Here is an 18,996-nt window from a genome sequence, read left to right as displayed (position 1 = left end):
GTGAGGCTGGGTGAAGAGGGAAAGGGAAGCCAAGTGGCTGAAGAGACAGGATGAAAGGGGATTCCAATTCCAGAAAGGGAAAAAAAAGTTTGGGGACAAGTGGGGTTTTTCCCAATTATTAGATCATTTATTAGATCAAGCAGTGACCAAACATTCCAGAGGGTGCACCTCTGTTTAGCTTTCAAGTGACCAACTGTCTGAAAGTGGGGCTAGCAGGTGACTATAGCTGCCTTTCCTGCAACATTTCTGAGCAGTTCCAGGAACCAGAACAGTTCATAAAGAGAGTCACAGGGCAAAAAAAGGGAAAAAAAGAAGTTGTGTGGCAAATGATTCAACATTTTGAGTCAAGGCTTTTTCCATGTGCATGTTCTGTAATAGCTTTACTACTTCCCACACCCTTCTATTTCAGTGATTACATCAAGGCCATGATAATGGCATCAAAAAAAGCCACCCAAAAACCCCACCACACACAGGGAAGTATTTAAATAGGGATTGGTTTCTGTCCATAGATAGGGCACAGCGAGCGTCAGCCACCACAATTAGCAGGGAATTAATGCCAGCTCCTTGTCCAGCTTCAGAGACTTGGACACAGAAGTAATGAATTTCTGTTCTTTAATGAAGAACAGAAATAAAAGCCAGAAATAAACTACAAAACTTTTAAGTGATCCAATAAAAAAGGAGCACAAACACTCCAAGGCAGAAATAAAATGTCCCTTGCTCACACCACATTGACTCAAGCACTTTTACTCCAGAATCATAGAATGTCTGTCTTAAACCACTGAAAATCCCATATTCCAAGCACTAGTTCCTACCCAGGCACCAAGACTTCGTGCTGGTTTCCAGCAGGGTTGTTGGGTTGGGATATTCCCCTCCAGAGCACATTCTCTAGGTATTCTCTAGGGTATTCTCTAGGGTATTCTCCTACCTTGTGGCTTTGTGTGTGATGCTCACACTCAGTCAGTCACGTACAAAGACTCTCTCTTGCACTTGAAATGAAGGTCTGAGAAACACCAGACTCAGATTTAACTTGAGGGATTCAAGGGAGGGGAGAGAGGAGGAGGGAAGGAAGAGCCCCACCATTCCAGCCCACCCCATCCACCCCACACGGGCTCTCCCGGCCCAGACGCAGCACTCAGCTATCCATGGATATCAACAGAGAATGCTTTGCTCTGATCACACCACCTGAATGTTTATTTTTCATGACTTCTGGCACAGAAATAACAACACAAGTGGCTCAAATTTCGTAGACTCAGAACAAGACATCCCTGCAGTAATGGAATAGTAGCAGGAGCTGCTTATAGTTGCCTTTTGACCTCACTGCAATACATGTTTTCTTCACAGAAATGTTAGGAACGAGTAACTGCTGTGTTTGAGGATGGCCCCAGGCCCTCCCCTGGCTCCTGGAGCAGCGTTCCAGCCTCACAGGCTCACAGAGCTCAGTGCTTCCTCTGCCACAAGAATTCAGTTTGCTTTTCCTACTCCCTTCTCACATTAGTGCAACAATTTCCTGGAGGTTTTCCAAGAGACAGAATGCAGGATACTATTGACTCAAACTGATTTCATTAGGATTTTCATCCTAAGGTATCTTTGGCAGCTTTACAACCCACCAGCCCATACAGCCTATTCCACAGGCGGGATATGGCTCTGCTTTCACTCAGCTCCTCGTTCACTACACCAGAGCAGGGCACGTGCCAAAACACAAATCTGGTTTGCCTCAGAAGCTCAGGATCATCCCCAAAACAAGGCCTGCAAATCACCAGGACAGCAACACCTCTGACACCTGCACCAGATCACAGGACAGTCTGGAAAGGGAGGGAAGAGGAGGCTGAACCAAGCAGGTCCCAAAGCTGGAGTAGGCAGGGCAGAAGGTGTGAGAGGCACAGGAGGGCAACAGTTCCCTGAGTGTAACTGGCACTTGCAAAGGGAACAGAGGTGGGGCACTGACCTCCCAACACCAGCAACTGCATCACCCAGACAGTGGAAACAATTTACTGTGTGCTTGCCCCAGCAATGTCAAACTGCTGCACAAATCACTGCTTTCCCTGGAGATCCAACATTCCCCAGGAAAGCACAGAGCTGTGCAGTGACAAGTGTCATCCTGCTGCATCCAAGGGCAGAGGCCACCAACATCTATATTTGAACTGCATGCCGTGCAGTCCCTGCCTTGTCCAAAGGGCAAGCACAGCAGATGCTGCCCTGAAGCCAATAAAGTTGTCTATTAGCTCCAGCTTCATGGAATGAGAACATTCAGGGTGAGCAGAAGAGCACTGAGAGAACAAGAATCACGTCAATCCATATTACAACAACTCAAAAATTAAATTCCAAACAATCCAAACAAATTATTCCTGGTACACCAGAGACAGCAGTGTGGAACTTATGTGGGGGAGCAGGCACAGGATGGGAGAACCTCCTCCCCAAGATTCTAAAATCCTGGTCCATATCCCCACAAAAATGGGTAACATTTCCCTACCTGGCAATGCTGCTTCATTGCAGCCCACTACACTCCCTATGACAGGTGGTACTCCCTGAATATTCCACAGTCTAAAAGCTGTACCAGGTCAGACCAGAGGTCCCCTGGTGTGATATCCTGCCTCTCACAGAGCCAACAGCAGCTACAAAGGGAAAAGTCAAAAAAGGGCAAACACGTACTAACTAGCTGTTTTCTAGGTTTTTCCCAAGAACGTTTAAACTTGATTTGGATTTCTGGACCATTACTGAGCTCATGCTTTCATACATCTATTTATTCTAATACCCAGATCCTGCAGGAAGGCAGCAATAATCATTTACATGTGAGGCACAAACTATTTTTTCCCCCCATGTGCATCACTTTCTATTAATCCACATTGAATTCATCATCAAGTCACTAATTTCACAAGGTTCTTCTACAGTTCTTTACCACTCTGAAGAGTTTGGATTTGCCAACAAGCTGCCATTTACTAATCACTGTATTTTCACAATTATTCCTTAGTGTTGAACAACAACATATCCTTAAGCACAGATCTCCATCTCCTCCATGATGAAAATTAACAACATATGCTCACCCTCCATCCCAGCTCCTCATCCATATGAGAACCATTCCTTCTCCACAACCACTGTGCCATTTCTTTGGCACACTTTGGTAAGGGACACTGTCAAAACACATTTTTGAAATCCAGGCGCTATACTGATGTCCTTTTCCAACAGAACCGTTGACTCAGAGAACTCCAACAGGTTTGTGAAGCATAACTCACTCTTCCAAAAGCCATGGTGAGTCTTTGTCAACACATTCTATGATTTCTCTTTTGCACTAAGTCTGTCTGTTAGAATTCCTATTAATTTGTCCAGTAGAGACATCAGTCCCACTGGCTTGGAGTTCCCTGGATTTCTCCATTGGAGTCACAGCCATCACCTTCCAGCTGGAAGTAAGTTTTAAAATGAGAGGGTATAGACCAGTCAGTAGCTGAGCAAATACACTGTCAAGTTCCCTTAGACCTGTAAGAAATCTCTGCTCATCTGTTTGATTTACCAAGTTATTCCACCACCTCTTGTGCTGGCACTTCCACAGGAAGCAGTTCCATTAATATATCCTTAAATGAGAGTTCCCACATGGATCTCACTCCAACCAACCTGTGGTTGACTGTCAGTTCAAACTGGGATTCCACAACATGCTTCCAGCATCTCCAGGTTATCCAGACATGATGCTACACCCCAGAGATGTCAGTGTAGCAGATCCTACACCAGCCTGGGTACAGTGAAATTGCTACTCTGAGGTTTTAAAACCCAGCACTGAGAAAGAACCAGAGAACCAGTTTCAGAGAAACCAGTCACTCCACTGCACTCCCCCAGTGCCACAGTAATTGCTGATCACTGCTCTGAGTTGCTATTAATAGCTTTTGATTACAATACAGCCCTGCAAGCTGATAACTGCAGTTGTTGTGCTGTACCAGACACATTTACAGCTGTTCAGGAACACAAACAGACACAGCCCTTCCAAAGGCCCGGGCTGCCTTTGGAACAGTGCTTGTGCAGCAGATCCCACCGTGGCAGGGGATGGCACAGGCAGGGGCCCAGCCAGAACCCAGGGCTCCTCAGGAGCCCTTTCCCTCAGGTGGGGCACTGGACTTTCATCTTTCGAGGCCTGAAGGTACAACAATAACTCCTGACACCTGAAGGTTGGTAAGTTAAGACACTCTAACGTGCAGCAATAAAATCTGCATAACCATGCCCCATGAAGGCAGAGTGTGGCAGCACTGGGATCCCAGGGGCAGCCTGGGGGCAAAGCACCTGCATTTTCCCACTGGAACACGAGCACACCTCCTCACTCTGCACTTCCTCACCCCTGGAGCCCTGGGGGTCAGGAAGGCCAGTGGGATCCTGGGGGACATTGGGAAGAGCCTTCCCAGCAGATCAGCCCTGGGGAGGCACATCTGCAGTGCTGTGTCCAGTTCTGGGCTCCTCAGGACAGGAGGGACATGGAGCTCCTGGAGCAGGTCCAGAGGAGGCTGCAGAGATGCTGAAGGGATGGAGCATCTCCCTCATGAGGAAAGGCCAAGGGAGCAGGGGCTGTTCAGCCTCTAGAGGAGACACTGAGAGGGGACCTCCCCAATGTGTGTCAGTGCCTGCAGAGGGGGGGCAGAGGATGGACCAGGCTCTGCTGGGGGTGCCCAGAAATGGGACAAAAGGAATGGGCAGGAATTGATGCCCAGGCAGTTCCACCTGGCCAGGAGGAAGAACTTTGCTGTGCAGTGACAAGCGCTGAACAGGCTGCCCAGAGCGTTGTGGAGTCTCCTCCCTGGGGATATTCCAGACCCCTCTGGACACACTCTGTGCCACGGGCTGGAGCAGGGAGGTGGGGCCAGTGACCCGCTGTGCTCCCTTCCAGCCTGGCCCAGTCTGGCATTCAGTGAGGGCCCTTTTAAGCCCTCCAGACCCTGAGCTAGAGTTGTGCTTAATAAAAGCACCAGTCCAGGTGATCCCTCAGGGAGCAGCAAACACAAGGAGCTCTGCTTTAGAGTCACACCTGCTCACACAAAATAGTTGCTATCCTAGATGGAAGTAATTAGTGTTCCTCGGGATGGGGAGTCCACAACATCCTGTTCTAGAATAAGGTTATAAGCCAAGATGGTACAACCACATGACACCACCTGAATTTATTACCCTTTTAATACTAAAATATAACAAACAGCACTGGCTCCTGAGCTTGGACTTTGCAGGCTGTGTTTCTACTGTGAAGACTCTGCTGAATGTAAAGACTTGTTCTCCTAATGAGACAGAAAGAAGATAAACACTCAATAGATATTTTAATCCTGTATCCATGCCTCTCAGTAGCACTTCTTTTCCTGTGACAGAAAACTTAAGCTACATATGAGAGAAAAAGAAAAAACCCAAAAACTTTCTGGCAGAATAAAACCACTTAAAGAGAAGACATTTCTAACATGACACAGAACGAATGGGCAGAAGTCTGTAAGAGAAGAAAAAAGCTTCTTTTCCCTCACAATTCTCTGTCCAAACAGCATTTCAAACATTAAAAGCCTGCCCACATAGCAGAACAAAATGATCAGAAAAGTTTTAAAAGTGCTGCAGTACATTGCTGACTGAGTTTGAAGATGACTCACCTATTAGAAGAGAGTCCCCTGAATGGGATTCCATAATTGGTTTTGACAGGGGAGGTTTTGATCTGTGGGAAGAAGGAAGAAGCATCTCAGAGCAGCTAAGCCTGTTTAACAGTGAGCTTACATCTTTTTTTTTTAACATATATATATATATCTATGTGTGTGTGTGTCTGTGATAAAAGCAGCCAAGAGAATATCTCTGCCCTCTACTGGAAATGAAAACCTTTGCAAGTTTGTGAAAGTTGCAGTTGACTTTTATACCCGATTACTCCTAATTTTTGAGGTAATCTTTCAAGAAAAATCCAGACACTCTGTATGTATCCTCAATAAGCCTTAATGGATTCATCCAAACAGAACATTCCCATACAGCACCAGCTATCCTACCTCTCTACCTGAACAGGCAAGTCTGGGAATTTACTGCTGTCTCCAACAGTAAAAAAAGACTTAATCACCTCTAATCATCATGAGATTTTCCCTGCCCCAGAATGAGGTCTGCTTGGCTCCCCACAGCTTCCACATTCCACTTTCTCCAGTTTGGAACAGTGGCTGCACAGTCACATGTAGGAACTTGCCTGCATAATGAACCTTTACTCTACACAGAATCCCAGAATGGTTTGGGTTGGAAGGACCTTAAAGCCCATCCAGTGCCACCCCTGCCATGGGCAGGGACACCTTCCACCAGCCCAGGTTGCTCCAAGCCCCGTCCAACCTGGCCTTGGACACTTCCAGGGATGGGGCAGCCACAGCTTCTCTGGGCAGCCTGTCAGTGCCTCACACCCTCACCACCCTCATAGCCCAGAGCACGAAATGTTTCTCAGCAGAGAGATGAAATAATGACACTGACTCACATCCAGGCTCACACAGACAAACACAGGCCTCAGACTTACTTGATATTATGTATTTTTCTTGCAACGATCATTGGAAAATCCACTTCAAAATATTTTCTAGGGAGAAGATTTTCATCCTGGGATTTGGAGGAAGACACTAGAATTAGGGAGACTCAGGTTTCACATCCACAGAAGAAGATATAACTCCAAGTCCTGAACAGTTCTGGCATTTCTAACAATGGTATAACAATTACAGCTTAAAACAACCTAAAACCCAACAAAATGCAGTTCACAGACATTAGAATGTTCTCTAGGCATTAAGGAAATTATTTAACATTTTATGTAATCACAGAATCCCAGAATAGTTGGGGTTGGAAGGGACCTCTGGAGATTATCCAGTCCAACCTCCCTGAGGACTGGATGATATTCAAGGTCCCTTCCCACCTAAACCAGCCTGGGATTCTGTGATTTACATATATAAACTCACATTTATACAGTTCATTCAGAAACATGTACACAGAGCTGTACAATCCTGTGCTTTGGTATATCATTCCTGTTTTGTTATAGGGTAAAACAGTGAAATCTGAAGGTTGAAAGAGGACAGCAAACCACGGCATTCCTGCTGTTCCTGGAAGCCCACTAGAGGTCAGCTCGGTGTCACACACTTCTGGGGAAGAGCCAGGGCAAACCACAGCCCCTCCTGAGCTCTGAGGTTTAAAAGCACCTGAACTGACTCTAAACAAGCAGAGAACTGAGGCAGAGCAGCCAGGACACTGGGATCCTGGGGGGCATGGGAAGAGTGTGGCCAGCGGGTGAGGGAGTGATCCTGCCCCTCTACTCGGCCCCAGGGAGGCACATCTGGAGTGCTGTGCCCACATCTGGGCTCCAAGAAAGACAAGGAGCTCCTGGAGAGGGTCCACCCACAAAGGTGTGAGGGGTCTGGAGCAGTTCTCTGCTGAGGAGAGACTGCAGGAGCTGTGCCTGGTTAGTGTGGAGAAGGGAAGGCTGAGAGGGGATCCCATCAATCCATACAAATATCTCCAGGGCTGCCAGAGGATGGTGCCAGGCTCTGCTCAGTGGTGCCAGTGACAGCACGAGGAGCAATGGCCATAAACTAAAACTCAAGTTCCACCTCAGCATGAGGAAGAGCTTCTTTCCCTGGAGGGTGGCAGAGCCTGGAACAGCTGCCCAGGGGGTGGTGGAGTCTCCCTCTCTGCAGACATTCCAACCCCACCTGGACAGTCCCTGTGTCACCTGCTCCAGGTGACCCTGCCTGGGCAGGGGTTGGACTGGGTGATCTCCAGAGGTCCCTTCCAGCCCCAGCTGTTCTGGGATTCTGTGACAGCCTGTGCAGTGCTGCCTCCCTGCCCACCTCCCCCTGTGTGACAGAACTCAGCACTGACAAGCACAGAAGGGCAGCTCAAACCTCCCCATGGATCTCAGTCCTCAGCCAGGCCTGTCACCTCAGCTCTCCTCACCTTCAGTCTCCAGAACAGGGTGTCCATGCCAGCCCCAAGGTTAACAATTTGACAGTTGCATTCTGTCTTCTTTAGAAAAGCTTTAATCAGATAACTGACTCCGTGAACACGAGCATAATAACCTGTTAACACACACAAAAGCTTCAGTTTAATTATTATTTTTATGTAATACTTGATGTTTAACACTCATGAAGAATTTCAGGTAGCCTGTGTGAACAGTGGTGTTTCTTAGGAAGAGTAATGCCCTCTTTCTAAGATACCTAAGGGCTTTTGTTTTTCTTTTTTAATTTTTAAAAAAATCTGATGCACTGATAAAACAGAATTCATTGGGTAAATAGACATTTTAGTCAAGTTTCACCTCAAACAGAGCAAAATAACTCTGGCTGGTGTCCACACTTGCAGAGACCAGAGCTGACATAGCCAGCTGTCCTGGGTCAAAGAAACATTTGTGACTGCTCTGAGGAGATTTCTGCACACTGAGACACACAGTCACATCCTGTTTAGAACACAGAAAGCAAAGGATGAGAGCATTGATTTACAAAATAGTATTTAAAAGATCAGCTACAATAAGAAATTATTTCTGTGAAGAAAACTTGTCTCACTCTTTCCTGTATTCCCTACCCCCCTAACACCCAGTGCACAGGGGTTTTGTCAGCCTCAGGACCAGTTCAGTGTCTCCATCCCCATTCCAACTTGCCTCTATTGATCTCAGGTGCTTTCCTTTCCTTGGCTTGTCTCACAAAATATTGGATGTAAGGGTCCTTCCAGTAGCCAACACTGACAGCAAACCTGTCCAGGAGTGGGGAAAAGAAAGAAAGGATTAGGAAATAAGGCCACTAAGGGTACATCTTGGTGTACCCTAAAAGCCTGTGTACCCCAAAAGATACAGGGACTGGTAAGGTCCCTCTGCCCTGGGTGTGCACATGCAGACACAGAATAAAATCTGTTCCACACGTGGAACCATTTCAATTAAGAGATTATATAAAATTTAGTCAGAAAATCTGGCTGTTGCCATACTAAAGAAGCAACTCTTTAATGGGCTCTGTGCTATTGGGTAAAATTCTGTGGGCAAAGACCCGAATCTCAGCTGTTTCCTCCTGGAGGACCCAGCAGGGGAATTGTGTTTCCAGGTCCTCAGACACACACAAATCAGGCTTTGCTTCCACCCTTTGTTATGCCACGAGCTGTTTGCACTTATTCCAGAGCTTAAACACAGCACTTTAACACAGACAAGTGTTATTCTAACAGAACCCACTGGTTTTACAACCGATTCAAAAAGGGAAACTCTCAAGCCAAACTCAAACACCCAACAACCTCCTGCTGCAAAAACTAAGAGGGCAGAACAAACAGCCAGCGACGACACAAGTTAAATCAGGCACAAGAGGGCAACCAACTCATCCCCTCGCCGCGCCCGCCCTACAGGGGATGAAGAAAGAAACCTGAAATATATGGAGACCGTTTTCCTCAGAGATATCCAGCGTTACCGGAGTTTCTGACCCCGCTGTGAGGTGCTGGCTACCCCCGTACGCTGCTTTATCACCGAGCTCTGAGCCGACCCCGCACAGGGCTCACAGGCACGACCGGGGGGCTGCGGCAGCACGGGCGTGCTCGGGGCACAGCCCGCCCTCACACGGGGAGCTCAGCTCCGCACCCCGCGGCCCCAGCTCTGCTCTCCCGGGGCACCGGCACCGCACGGGGCTGTTCCCGCTCCCCTCCAGCGCCGCTTCCCGGGAGCCGCCCGTGCTTCGCTCCCCGACCCAGCAGCGCCCCGGCGCGGGGCGGGGACAGAGCGGAGGTGCCCGTCCCGCCCGCCCCCCGGGCCGGTACCGTTTGCAGACAGACGCGTCCTCGCAGGTGCCGCGAACCGCCTCGTCCGCCTCGTCGGGGCCGCCGGCGGCCGCCATGGAGCGCGCGGGGCCGGCCGCTGCCACCGCCCCTGCGGCCCGCCCCCCGCCCGCCGCTCATTGGGCCGCCTCCGCCGGGGCTCGGCGCGATTGGTCTGTGGCTCGTCCGTCCCCACAAAGCCCAATTAGAGCGCGCGCGCCGCAGCGCCCGGCCGGGAAGCGGCGGATAACCGCAAGGCACGCCGCGGAGCTGTAGTCCTGGGGGGGACGCCTCGGCGGTACCGGCGCGGTCGCGGAGTGGGGCCTGTCCCAAAACGGGCACTCCGAGCAGCGAGCCCGGCCCGGGCCGCCCTGCAGAGAGCAGCAGCGCCCGAGGCTCCCGAGAGAACGCCGGAGGCAGCGCCGTGGCGGAGAGCAGCTGCCACATCCGGGTCCGCGGGCGGGCCATCCGGTCCGTGGGGGGCCGGTGACGCGCGGCGGGCGGGGCCGGAACGGGCCGGGCCGGGCCGGCGGGCGGTGCTGGGGCGGCGCGGGAGCGGCGGGGCCGGGGCAGCCCGGGGGGCAGCGGCGCCGGGGAGGGCCCCGGCAGCGGCCGCCGCCATGAAGAAACAGTTCAACCGCATGAAGCGCTCGCCAACCAGACCGTGGGGCAGGTTTGCGGGCCGGGCCGGGCGCGGCGGGGCTCCGGCGGGGAACGGCCGCTATGGCTCGGGGGGAGCGGGAGGGGCGGCCGCGGCGCCCGGGGCTTGAAACAGTGACGGGGGACGCGCTGCCCTGGGCGGTGGGCGCGTCGGTCGCCGTGGGTCGGTCCGTCGGTGGGTCCGTCGGTCGGTCGGTCCCCGCCGGCCCCGGGCGCTCCCCCTGCCCTGCCCCCGGTCACACCGGACCTGGTTCGGTAGAGGTCCGGCGGGTTCGGCAGAGCCCTGGGGGTCCCCAAGCCCCGCAGGGCCATTTGCATCGGGCTCTTCCTGTCTGGGTTTTGGCGAGTTTCGTTTCCTTTCTCTCCGCGTTAATATTGAGGTATTCGGGCTGTTTCTCGCTCTTTCTCACATTTAAGAAATGCTTCAGGGAGCGCCTCCCCCAGGACTTAATTTTAACAAAAGTAACAGGAGCCCTGTAGGTACAGTTGTCACCAATTTCCAGCTGTTGGAGTCTGGGAGGGACCTGGGTCTGTGGAAATAAATCTGTGCCCAGACACGTGAGCTGAACGTGCAGATATCACTGCACTGGGTTTCTAGTAGAAGTCAGTACTTTCCTCCAGAAACTCTTCTCTGCTTTTAGTAAAGATTTAATCTGAAAGTTTGCACCTATACTGAAAGTATAAACTGAAAGCCTGTGCTGATACTGAGAGTATAAATTCATTTATTATCTGAGTATATTTTGGTGGCATCCTCTCCAGTAACTCCCTTAGCAGGGTGTTTGCTTTCCTCGGGGCCCACGCAAACCAGGGCAGGTGTGTCAGCTAATAAAGCCCAAGGAGTAAATTTTTAATAGGTTTGTTTTGCTTGGAAAAGGGAACAACTTCCCAACCAACCTCCATCCTCTCATTCCATATCAACTAATGGATTTTTTTACATTGTTGGAGGGATTACTGGCATTCCCTGTTTGCATGTGTCAGCCCCTCAGCTCCAAATCCCGAGTGGAATTTCGAGTAATCTGGGTTGTACTGAGTAGGATAAACAGCTCGGGATGCTTTCTGCTTCCAGGGGCAAATCCAGCTGAAGTGTGGAGCAGTGTTTGGAGCAGGGTGTGTGGGGAGGTTGGCACTGACCTTTGGCCATGGGCAGGTGAGGGCAGTGGCACCGTGGGGTGCTCGGGGCGTGGTGTCTGGGCAGGTTCTTGCTCACACAGCTGTGCCAGGGAGTCTGGGGTGCCCTGGCAGTCTGGGCACGTGGGATGGGGGGTTCCTGGTTTCATTAAAGCACAGACAATGCTGTCATTGTTTTCCATTTTGAACCTTTTAAAATGATGCCGAGTCATGTGTTTTTATAAGCCTGATATTAATTGCAAATATTTCATATTACTCAGCTCCTTACATTTCGTGTACTAGCCAAGCATTCCTGTAGTCATCAGGGTTCTTGTAAAACCATGTAGTGGGGACAAATTTTAACTGGTTTCACTTGCAAATATCAGGGCTGAGGCTTTCAGATGTGGTTTGAGAAGCACTGCGGGGTTCGTGGAGGGCATTCAGTGGGATCTTGCAGGCAGTTTTATATGTTGTATTGAGTTGGTTAACTCATTTGTAAGCTCTGGGGCAGGATGAGGAGAGAAGCCCTGCATAGAGGGACCCGCTAGTTCTGGAACTGCTTGAGGAGGTGATGGCTCAGTGTTTCAAGAGCCTGGACGCCCTTGGGGGATCCTGTAGAGGAATAAGCTGCTCCACAAGAGGAGCAGTTTGGGATCTGTGCTGAGGGGTCACATCTCCCCCTCACCTGGGGTGCTCAAGGATGCTGGGGGAGCTGCCCCTTCCCACTTACCCTCCCTGGGACATCCCCCTGGGTGTCACCTCTCGCTGGCTGTTGTGTTTCCTGGTGGTGTGTTTGGAAGGGGTGTCTCCTCCTGCTTTGCTTTTCCACGATTCAGAGGTTTTTCCCTCATAACTGGGGTGTGTGGAGAGCAGACACTCCCCCAGGAGGTCAGCAGAGCTCGGCCGTGCCTCAGCGATGCAGCTCTGCCTGGGTTTGCTCTCTTTAATGAGGGGGTGTTTGAAATAGTTCAGGGGTGAAGGGAGGAATGACACTGCCCTTCTCCCAGCCCGCTTCCAAGGTTGGCATCCTTGGCCTTGGATCCCACATGTGTGATTTGGGATCAGGGAAGTGTCACCTTAGTGTGGAAAATAAGAAAAGATGGGCAAGAGCTCCATCAAAGCCAAGGAATGGCATTTATGGGAAGCCTGTGAGTCCATGGACAGGATTATATGGAGCTGTGAAATACATGTAGGAAACTAATTAAAGAGGGGATTAGCTGAGTGGAACAGGATTCCACAATAATTAATAGATGTGTTAAATATTTTGCTGCAATTGTCTCGTGGATGTGGTTGGCTGCCTTAAGACAAGTGTTCAGTCTGCTGTTGAGGACTGTATATTTTATGTATCTGCCAGATTTGTTGTCAGTGCTGCTGAGGGGAACAGCTCGAGCTCTGGGAAACCTGAAAAGTAAAATATCAGTCACTGTCAGAGTGTGGGCCAGGTGACTGAGACAGAACCTGTCACTGGAGGTGGCATCACAGTTTTCTCAGGGCAGCCTTAGCTGGAGTAGTGAGTGAGTCTTGGGATGTGTTGGTGCTCATGCTATTGTGAGGGCTCTCTAATCCAGCCAGGATAATTCCCAAAAAGCAGGGCTGGGCGTGCAGGTGAGCAGAGGCAGGGCTTGCCAGGAAATCATTAGTTCCACACGAGCTGAATTAATGCATGGGAATAAAGTGGCACCTTGCCCATGACAGGCACACAGCTGATCACCCAGAGGAGCCAGCTCAGAGCTGGCTTTGTCTTGAGCTACATCCCAAATCCAGCTGGAAACAGCCTGGAAGTTTTAGATGGGCTGCAAAACTAAATTGGGGAGGGAGTGGAGAAGAAAGGAATAACCTTAATTCTGAATTTGATGAATTTCAGGTGGTCTGTGATTCCTTAGAGGCCACGTGCTGGGATTGCTTTTAATGGGATTTATGTACTAATTCCCCTAAACCTTCCTCTCTCCTGAGGACCATGGCTCACATCCCCTGAGATCAACTGTGTGTGTGTGCTTGGCCTGGGCACAGGGCCCTGTGAAATGGAGTTGTGGGCTGTGTTTCAGTCCGTGCTGTCTCACAGATCTGGGGAAGGAGGTTCCCCCCGGTGTTTGTACCTTTGTACCTGTCCTTGGGACGCTTCCGGAGCAGATCCTCACTCCAGCAGAGCAGCTGAGTGTTAGGCTCAGAAATTAATTATGTGATGTATGATGTCAGCAAGGTAATTCTTCAGATATCTGTGAGTGCTTGTCTTAGTTTTCATACCCTTTTATAAATTACAAAGGAGACAGATTTGATTAGAAGCTCAGGAATATTTTCCTTTAAGCTGCAGTCATCCCTAATGAAAATAAACCTTCAGAGCTATTGTCATCAAAGCTTTGCACTGATACACTAATAAGCATTTGAAGTACATAGCAGAGTAATTTCCATGAGGAATGAGCCCACGGAGGGTCTGGACCGTGCTGTTTGCTCACAGAGCTCGGGCTGTAATTAATGGCATTGCAGGCTGTGACAGCCTCACACCAGTTGGGCTTCCCGGCCCCTGGGGACCAGCTGCTGCTCTTGTTGCCATCAGGTTCTTTTTCCATCTTTTATGTGCAGTCACCAGCGTACCATTCAGATTAAAATGATTCCAGACAACTGGTGTGGGAGGTTTAGGTCTGGTGAAGTCACCCAAGATCAGACAGGTGGATATTCTTACTGCCTTTACTGGGAGAGATACTCGATCTGCCCCGAGGCTCTTGCAGTAATTTAAACCAGGGACAGGCAGCTCTGACTAATTAGAAATCTGGAAGAGACCACAAACTGCCTCAGAAAGCTCTGCTTTTATGCAAGAAGATGACTTACCATCACTTCTGTGCTCGTTTCCCACTGTCCAAATGCAACTCCTTGTGTACAAATAGGTTTTTCCAGGGCCTGTACTCATGGCATTGCTGTGACTCACATGGAGTTTTGGAACATGGCTTTTAATAGCTCATGTCCTGCATGAAAGTTTCTGTGCTGAACTATATTTAGTGTTTCTTCAAGCCACTTGGCAATGTGTAAGTCTTGAGCTGGAATTGGAGTGGTTGTAACATAATTATTACATTAAAGTGAGTTATGTTAAAATGCCTGTTATTGGATTGTTGTACAGGAGGAGCTGCCTCCGTTTATCTGTACAGGGAAAACCTGCTGGAAAGCAATAACTTCTAGTAATACTTCATGGAAAAGGGGAATGGTCCAACTGATTCCTTTTTTTTTTTTTCCTGTTGAAGCATTATCCACTGATTTTGGTCTTTCTCAGAAGCATTCTGTGAATTATTACTTGAGGAAGTTCCTTTACTTCTTCATTTTTTGTTGTTAGTACTTTGAAACTAGCTTTTTTAAAGCATCCAGGGTGATGAAACAAGAGTGCACTCATCTCTATTAAGTCCAAAATTCTTCCATCAATATAACATTAACCCTACAGTGCCATTTAATATCAAAGAAATTCTTCTTTAATGTTTTTCTAGTTCTTGTGTGGAGAAAAAAAAAAAGGAGTATGACTCCAGTGTTTGAAAATTTCTGGCTCACCCAAACATCCTTTAAAAGAAGTTAAATTTGCTAAGTGTTATTTATTTGCAGTGCTTGTTGTCTTTGGCAAAGATATTTGAAAAAGTGGTAAACAGCACTGAAATATGAAATATTTATGGCCAGGGCAAAGTCCTCTTTGTGCTTGGGCTTTAGGTTGGCATTTGTCTCCATCTGAGTGCTCATGAAAAGAAAAACCTCGTTTCAGTGTTTATAATCGTTATCTTAAGCATTTCCTGTTTATCTCCAAATGAAGTTCCAGGTCTCCTTAATTAGAAAATTGCATGAGATCTCTGGTTGGCAGCTGAATTCGGTGATGGGCTTAAAGTGCCCAGTGGATTGAATTAGGGGAGGTGTGTTCGTGAGCAGGGCAGGCTTCGGGGCTGCAGGTCGGGCTCTGGGGGGAATGGAGGGTGTGTGAGTGCCAGAGCACTGGGAAAACAGCCCAGGAATCACTGTCTAAAGAGACACCTGGGGCAGTTTGGCTGTTGGACACCCAGCTGCAAAGGGTCGGTGCCCCCGGGCACTGCCAGGGTACTGTGGGCTCTGCAGAGGCCCAAAACTTGGCAAAGTGGGGGTTCCATCCCAGAGGGAGCAAGGAAAGGGCTCAGCCACCCCATCAGCACAGCTCAGCCTCGGCAGGGTCAGCAAAGTCTCTCGGTATCAGTGTATTTATCTGTTTCCTGCACCCCTTGGGGAGCTCTGACACAATGTAATGGGTTGTGCAGCTCAGGAATTGGGTTTTTCTACCAGGACAAACTGCCAGTTATAGAAAAACATGTAGCTATTATGTGTTCAGTTTGGGGCTGCTGCTGGTGGGGAAACTTGGCACTGGCTGGGATGTTTGGAACTTTATTATCGCAGTCACAAACAGTATAAATCACAGATTACATAAATAATACCATAAATATAAATATATAGATACAGATTGGGCCCAGGCTATGGTCTAGATCAAATTTTGTGGGAGTATCTGTTAATCCCGTTGATGAATGTCCCTTTCAAAGCAGATTGCTGAAGCCAAAGGAAAAATCACCTGAATTTGCCTAAGGTGAGGACTTTGGGGTGACTTTCTTCAGTTGTTCTGTGTTGGTGGAGGGCTGGGAGCTGGGCAGACCTGTGAGTCTGAACTGCTGCTCCTGCTGAGCAGCTGCACTGCTGTGCTGGAACCCCTGGTAGGTGAGAGGTTCTGGCTGTGAACAAAAAACAAAGCACCGTGTTCTGGCCTAATTTTGGTGTTCCCTCTAAGTTTTGTGAAGGCAATCAGTTCATCAGGATCTCCTAATTCCTCAGGGACCAAGATGATCTCGTGTTTAAAGTCCAGGTCATTAAGAATCCTGAAGATTGGAAACTTGAGAAATTATGTTGTGGTTTTAAGAAACTTCTTTCTCTGCAGAACTTGTAGCCTTACAAGGGCAGCAACAGGTTTTAAATCAATGAGTAAGGATTTGCTCAGCCCTCAGTTTAAGAGCCTCCTCGCTTGTGATCCGCTTCCAGACCACATGAAAACCTGGGAATGCCTTTCCTGGGCTGGCTCTGCCATGCCCACGTCCAGGAGCGGTGACGTGGGCAGGGTGTGGGGCTCAGGTGTCCCGTGGGTGGCATTTCCCATGTGTGTCCTCACAGACCCAGCTCTGAGCAAGGGTGGCTGCTGAGAGCACCAGGGCTTCCCAGTATCCCATCTAACCCTGCCCTCTGGCACTGGGAAGCCATTCCCCCTTGTCCAAAGTCCCTCTCCATGTTTCTTATTGGCCCCTTCAGGTACTGGAAGGCCACAGTTGGATCCCTCCGGAGCCTTCTCTTCAGAGAAGACCAAACAACAAACTAAATTTTGTTGGCTTGAGGATACCTTAATAAAGTGTTGTGAATTCCAGGGAACCAGCTAAAGCCTGTTGGTCAGAAGAAAAAAGTTACATAATAATTTTGTGTCCAACTTATGTGTCAAGTGCTGAGTGGGCAGTGGGTAAAATAGTTGAGATTTTTGTGGCAGAAAAAGAAATTAAAAGATTCCAAACTCGGAGATTTGGGAAATATTAATCGTCCATTTGCTTATGTGTCCTCTTCTCCTTTGGCTCTGCTGCTGCTTGATGAAGCAGATGAGAGGACTGATAAAATGTTCCCACACAGACACTGTGGGATCTGTTCTGCCTGGATCAGCTTGGCCTTCCTATTTTGCTGGGGGGTCAGGACAGCATGACAAAGATAAAGGGAGAGTCTGTCTCAGGAAAGCACCATCTTACATTGCCTTAAAATGCTGAATGAAGTGTCACTCTCCTGTGCAGGTGTTTCTCAGGGGGTTTGGGGAGGTTTTGAGGGTCCAGGGCAGCAGGAAGGGTTGTACCACCCCTGGCACGCTGAGCCTGTGACACAGCACATAACCAGAGCCAGAGTCACCATTCCTGGGCAGACCTGCCCCACTGCCAGGGGGAAGCACACAGGGAAGCACAGGGAGCTGGAAGGGCAGGAAGGGATATTGTCCAGGGGGGTTAGGTGTGTCCAACGTGGAGGTTTTGGTGTCTGACATAACAGCAGGATAGGGGAGGTAAAAATACACCTGAATGTGCTTTAGTGGCAGCTGCTCAACTACTCAACTCTGGAGGTGCCTTTTTTCCTCCTGATACTTATTCATGTAATCAAAATAATCCTCATCTCTGGGGATGAAGTGTGATTCCTTGATTCTAACTTGATCTGATGGTGGATCTTCAGAACAAATAATTTTTAATGTCAGGTTATGCCCACAGTCAAAATCTCGAAATAGTAATGATTTGATCAGCTAAAATAGCCAGAAGTGATGTAACAGGCTGTTTCAGCCCGATGCTGTAATGGGATACACTTGGAATTGATGGAAGCAAATGTATTTCTTAGACACTTGCATGGTATTTTTAGGTAATGATAATGGATCTGTGGCCAGAGCTGCTTTTCAGAGATCATTAAATTAGCAATGATGAAATGCCAAATAACAGGATCTTTTTAGGATGGGGTTAAATAACAAGTGTCTTAGTGTGTTAGATATGTTTTCTAATATTGTGCACAGTTTCCAAAAAGAAAGGGGTTATAATTTAAATGAAATAGCTCCATTATTTGGCATTTTAAATCTTTAAAACATCTTGTGGCCTTGAGCCTGACCTAAGGCAGCAGTTGGCCATGGCACAGCTCTGACCTGAAACCTGTGGGAGTTTAATTAAACACCAATTAAACTGGGGAAGGAAGTCTGATTTCAGTCATTCAGAACCGAGTGCCTTCGCAGCAGTTGGTGGTGACAAAGGGAGGGATTTTAACAGATCACTCTGCTCGATTCCCTTGGTTTTTGGGGCTGTTGGATTGTTATAGGTACCAGTCTTGAAGGCTTAATTGGATCTTTGCTGACACTGTCGTGCCTCAAGCAGCACTGGGTGTCTGGACGAGGAAAAATAGGGAACTTTGGGGTATCGTTTTTAGCTGCAGCATTGCTTTATTGGCTGAATTAGATCATTTTAATTAGACATTTCATCAGGAACTGCAGAGACAGGACAAGGAGTAATGGGTTCTAGCTGAAAGAGGGGAAATTTAGGTTGGATTTACAGAAGAAATTCTCCCCTGTGGGGGTGGGGAGGCCCTGGCACAGGTTGCCCAGAGAAGCTGTGGCTGCCCCATCCCTGGAAGTGTCCAAGGCCAGGTTGGACGGGGCTTGGAGCAACTTGGGCTAGTGGAAGGTGTCCCTGCCCATGGCAGGGGTGGGACTGGATGAGCTTAAGGTTCCTTCCAACCCAAACCGTTCTGGGATTCTGTGATTTTTGTTTAAATTTATTCCTTAGACACCAAATAGCCCTAAAAGCTTTGGGTTTGTAGTCACTGATCCATAGGATAGCAGAGTTAATCGTGTGTCTTCTGCTTAGCCAGTGCTGCCTCTCACCAGGAAACGACTCCTGGGCCAGCTGGGTGAGGTCACAAATGCTTCTCTCAGTGAGGTGGAGCCTTTTTTCCCTGACAGGGATTGTTTTCTGG

At 48.9% G+C, this 18,996-nt stretch overlaps 2 protein-coding genes across 3 annotated transcripts in view; one reads left to right on the top strand and one right to left on the bottom strand.

Moving 5' to 3' along the window:
• The window catches only part of LCMT1 (leucine carboxyl methyltransferase 1), an 18,212-nt gene extending 8,384 nt beyond the window's left edge, over positions 1-9,828 (bottom strand). For both annotated transcript variants that reach the window (XR_003916385.1, XM_018086423.2), the window contains exons 1-5: positions 9,724-9,828; positions 8,594-8,685; positions 7,897-8,018; positions 6,479-6,555; positions 5,595-5,656 (exon numbers count right to left, since the gene is read on the bottom strand). Coding sequence is in view for 1 of the 2 variants with exons in the window: in XM_018086423.2 (XP_017941912.2) it covers positions 5,595-5,656; positions 6,479-6,555; positions 7,897-8,018; positions 8,594-8,685; positions 9,724-9,800 (430 nt within the window). In the remaining variant the exon portion in view is untranslated. The remainder of the gene's footprint in view (positions 1-5,594; positions 5,657-6,478; positions 6,556-7,896; positions 8,019-8,593; positions 8,686-9,723) is intronic.
• Positions 9,829-11,483: 1,655 nt separating this feature from the next.
• Positions 11,484-18,996, top strand: part of ARHGAP17 (Rho GTPase activating protein 17) — a 41,442-nt gene continuing 33,929 nt past the window's right edge. The window contains exon 1 of the mRNA XM_008928228.2: positions 11,484-11,527. Coding sequence (XP_008926476.2) covers positions 11,520-11,527 — 8 coding nt within the window. The 5' untranslated portion in view covers positions 11,484-11,519. The remainder of the gene's footprint in view (positions 11,528-18,996) is intronic.

The sequence above is a fragment of the Manacus vitellinus genome, unplaced genomic scaffold, assembly GCF_001715985.3.
Source record: "Manacus vitellinus isolate BGI_N305 unplaced genomic scaffold, ASM171598v3 scaffold_93_pilon, whole genome shotgun sequence".
NCBI lineage: Eukaryota > Metazoa > Chordata > Aves > Passeriformes > Pipridae > Manacus > Manacus vitellinus.
Note: the sequence above shows the minus strand (reverse complement) of the source record. Positions and strands in the feature narration are given on the sequence as shown.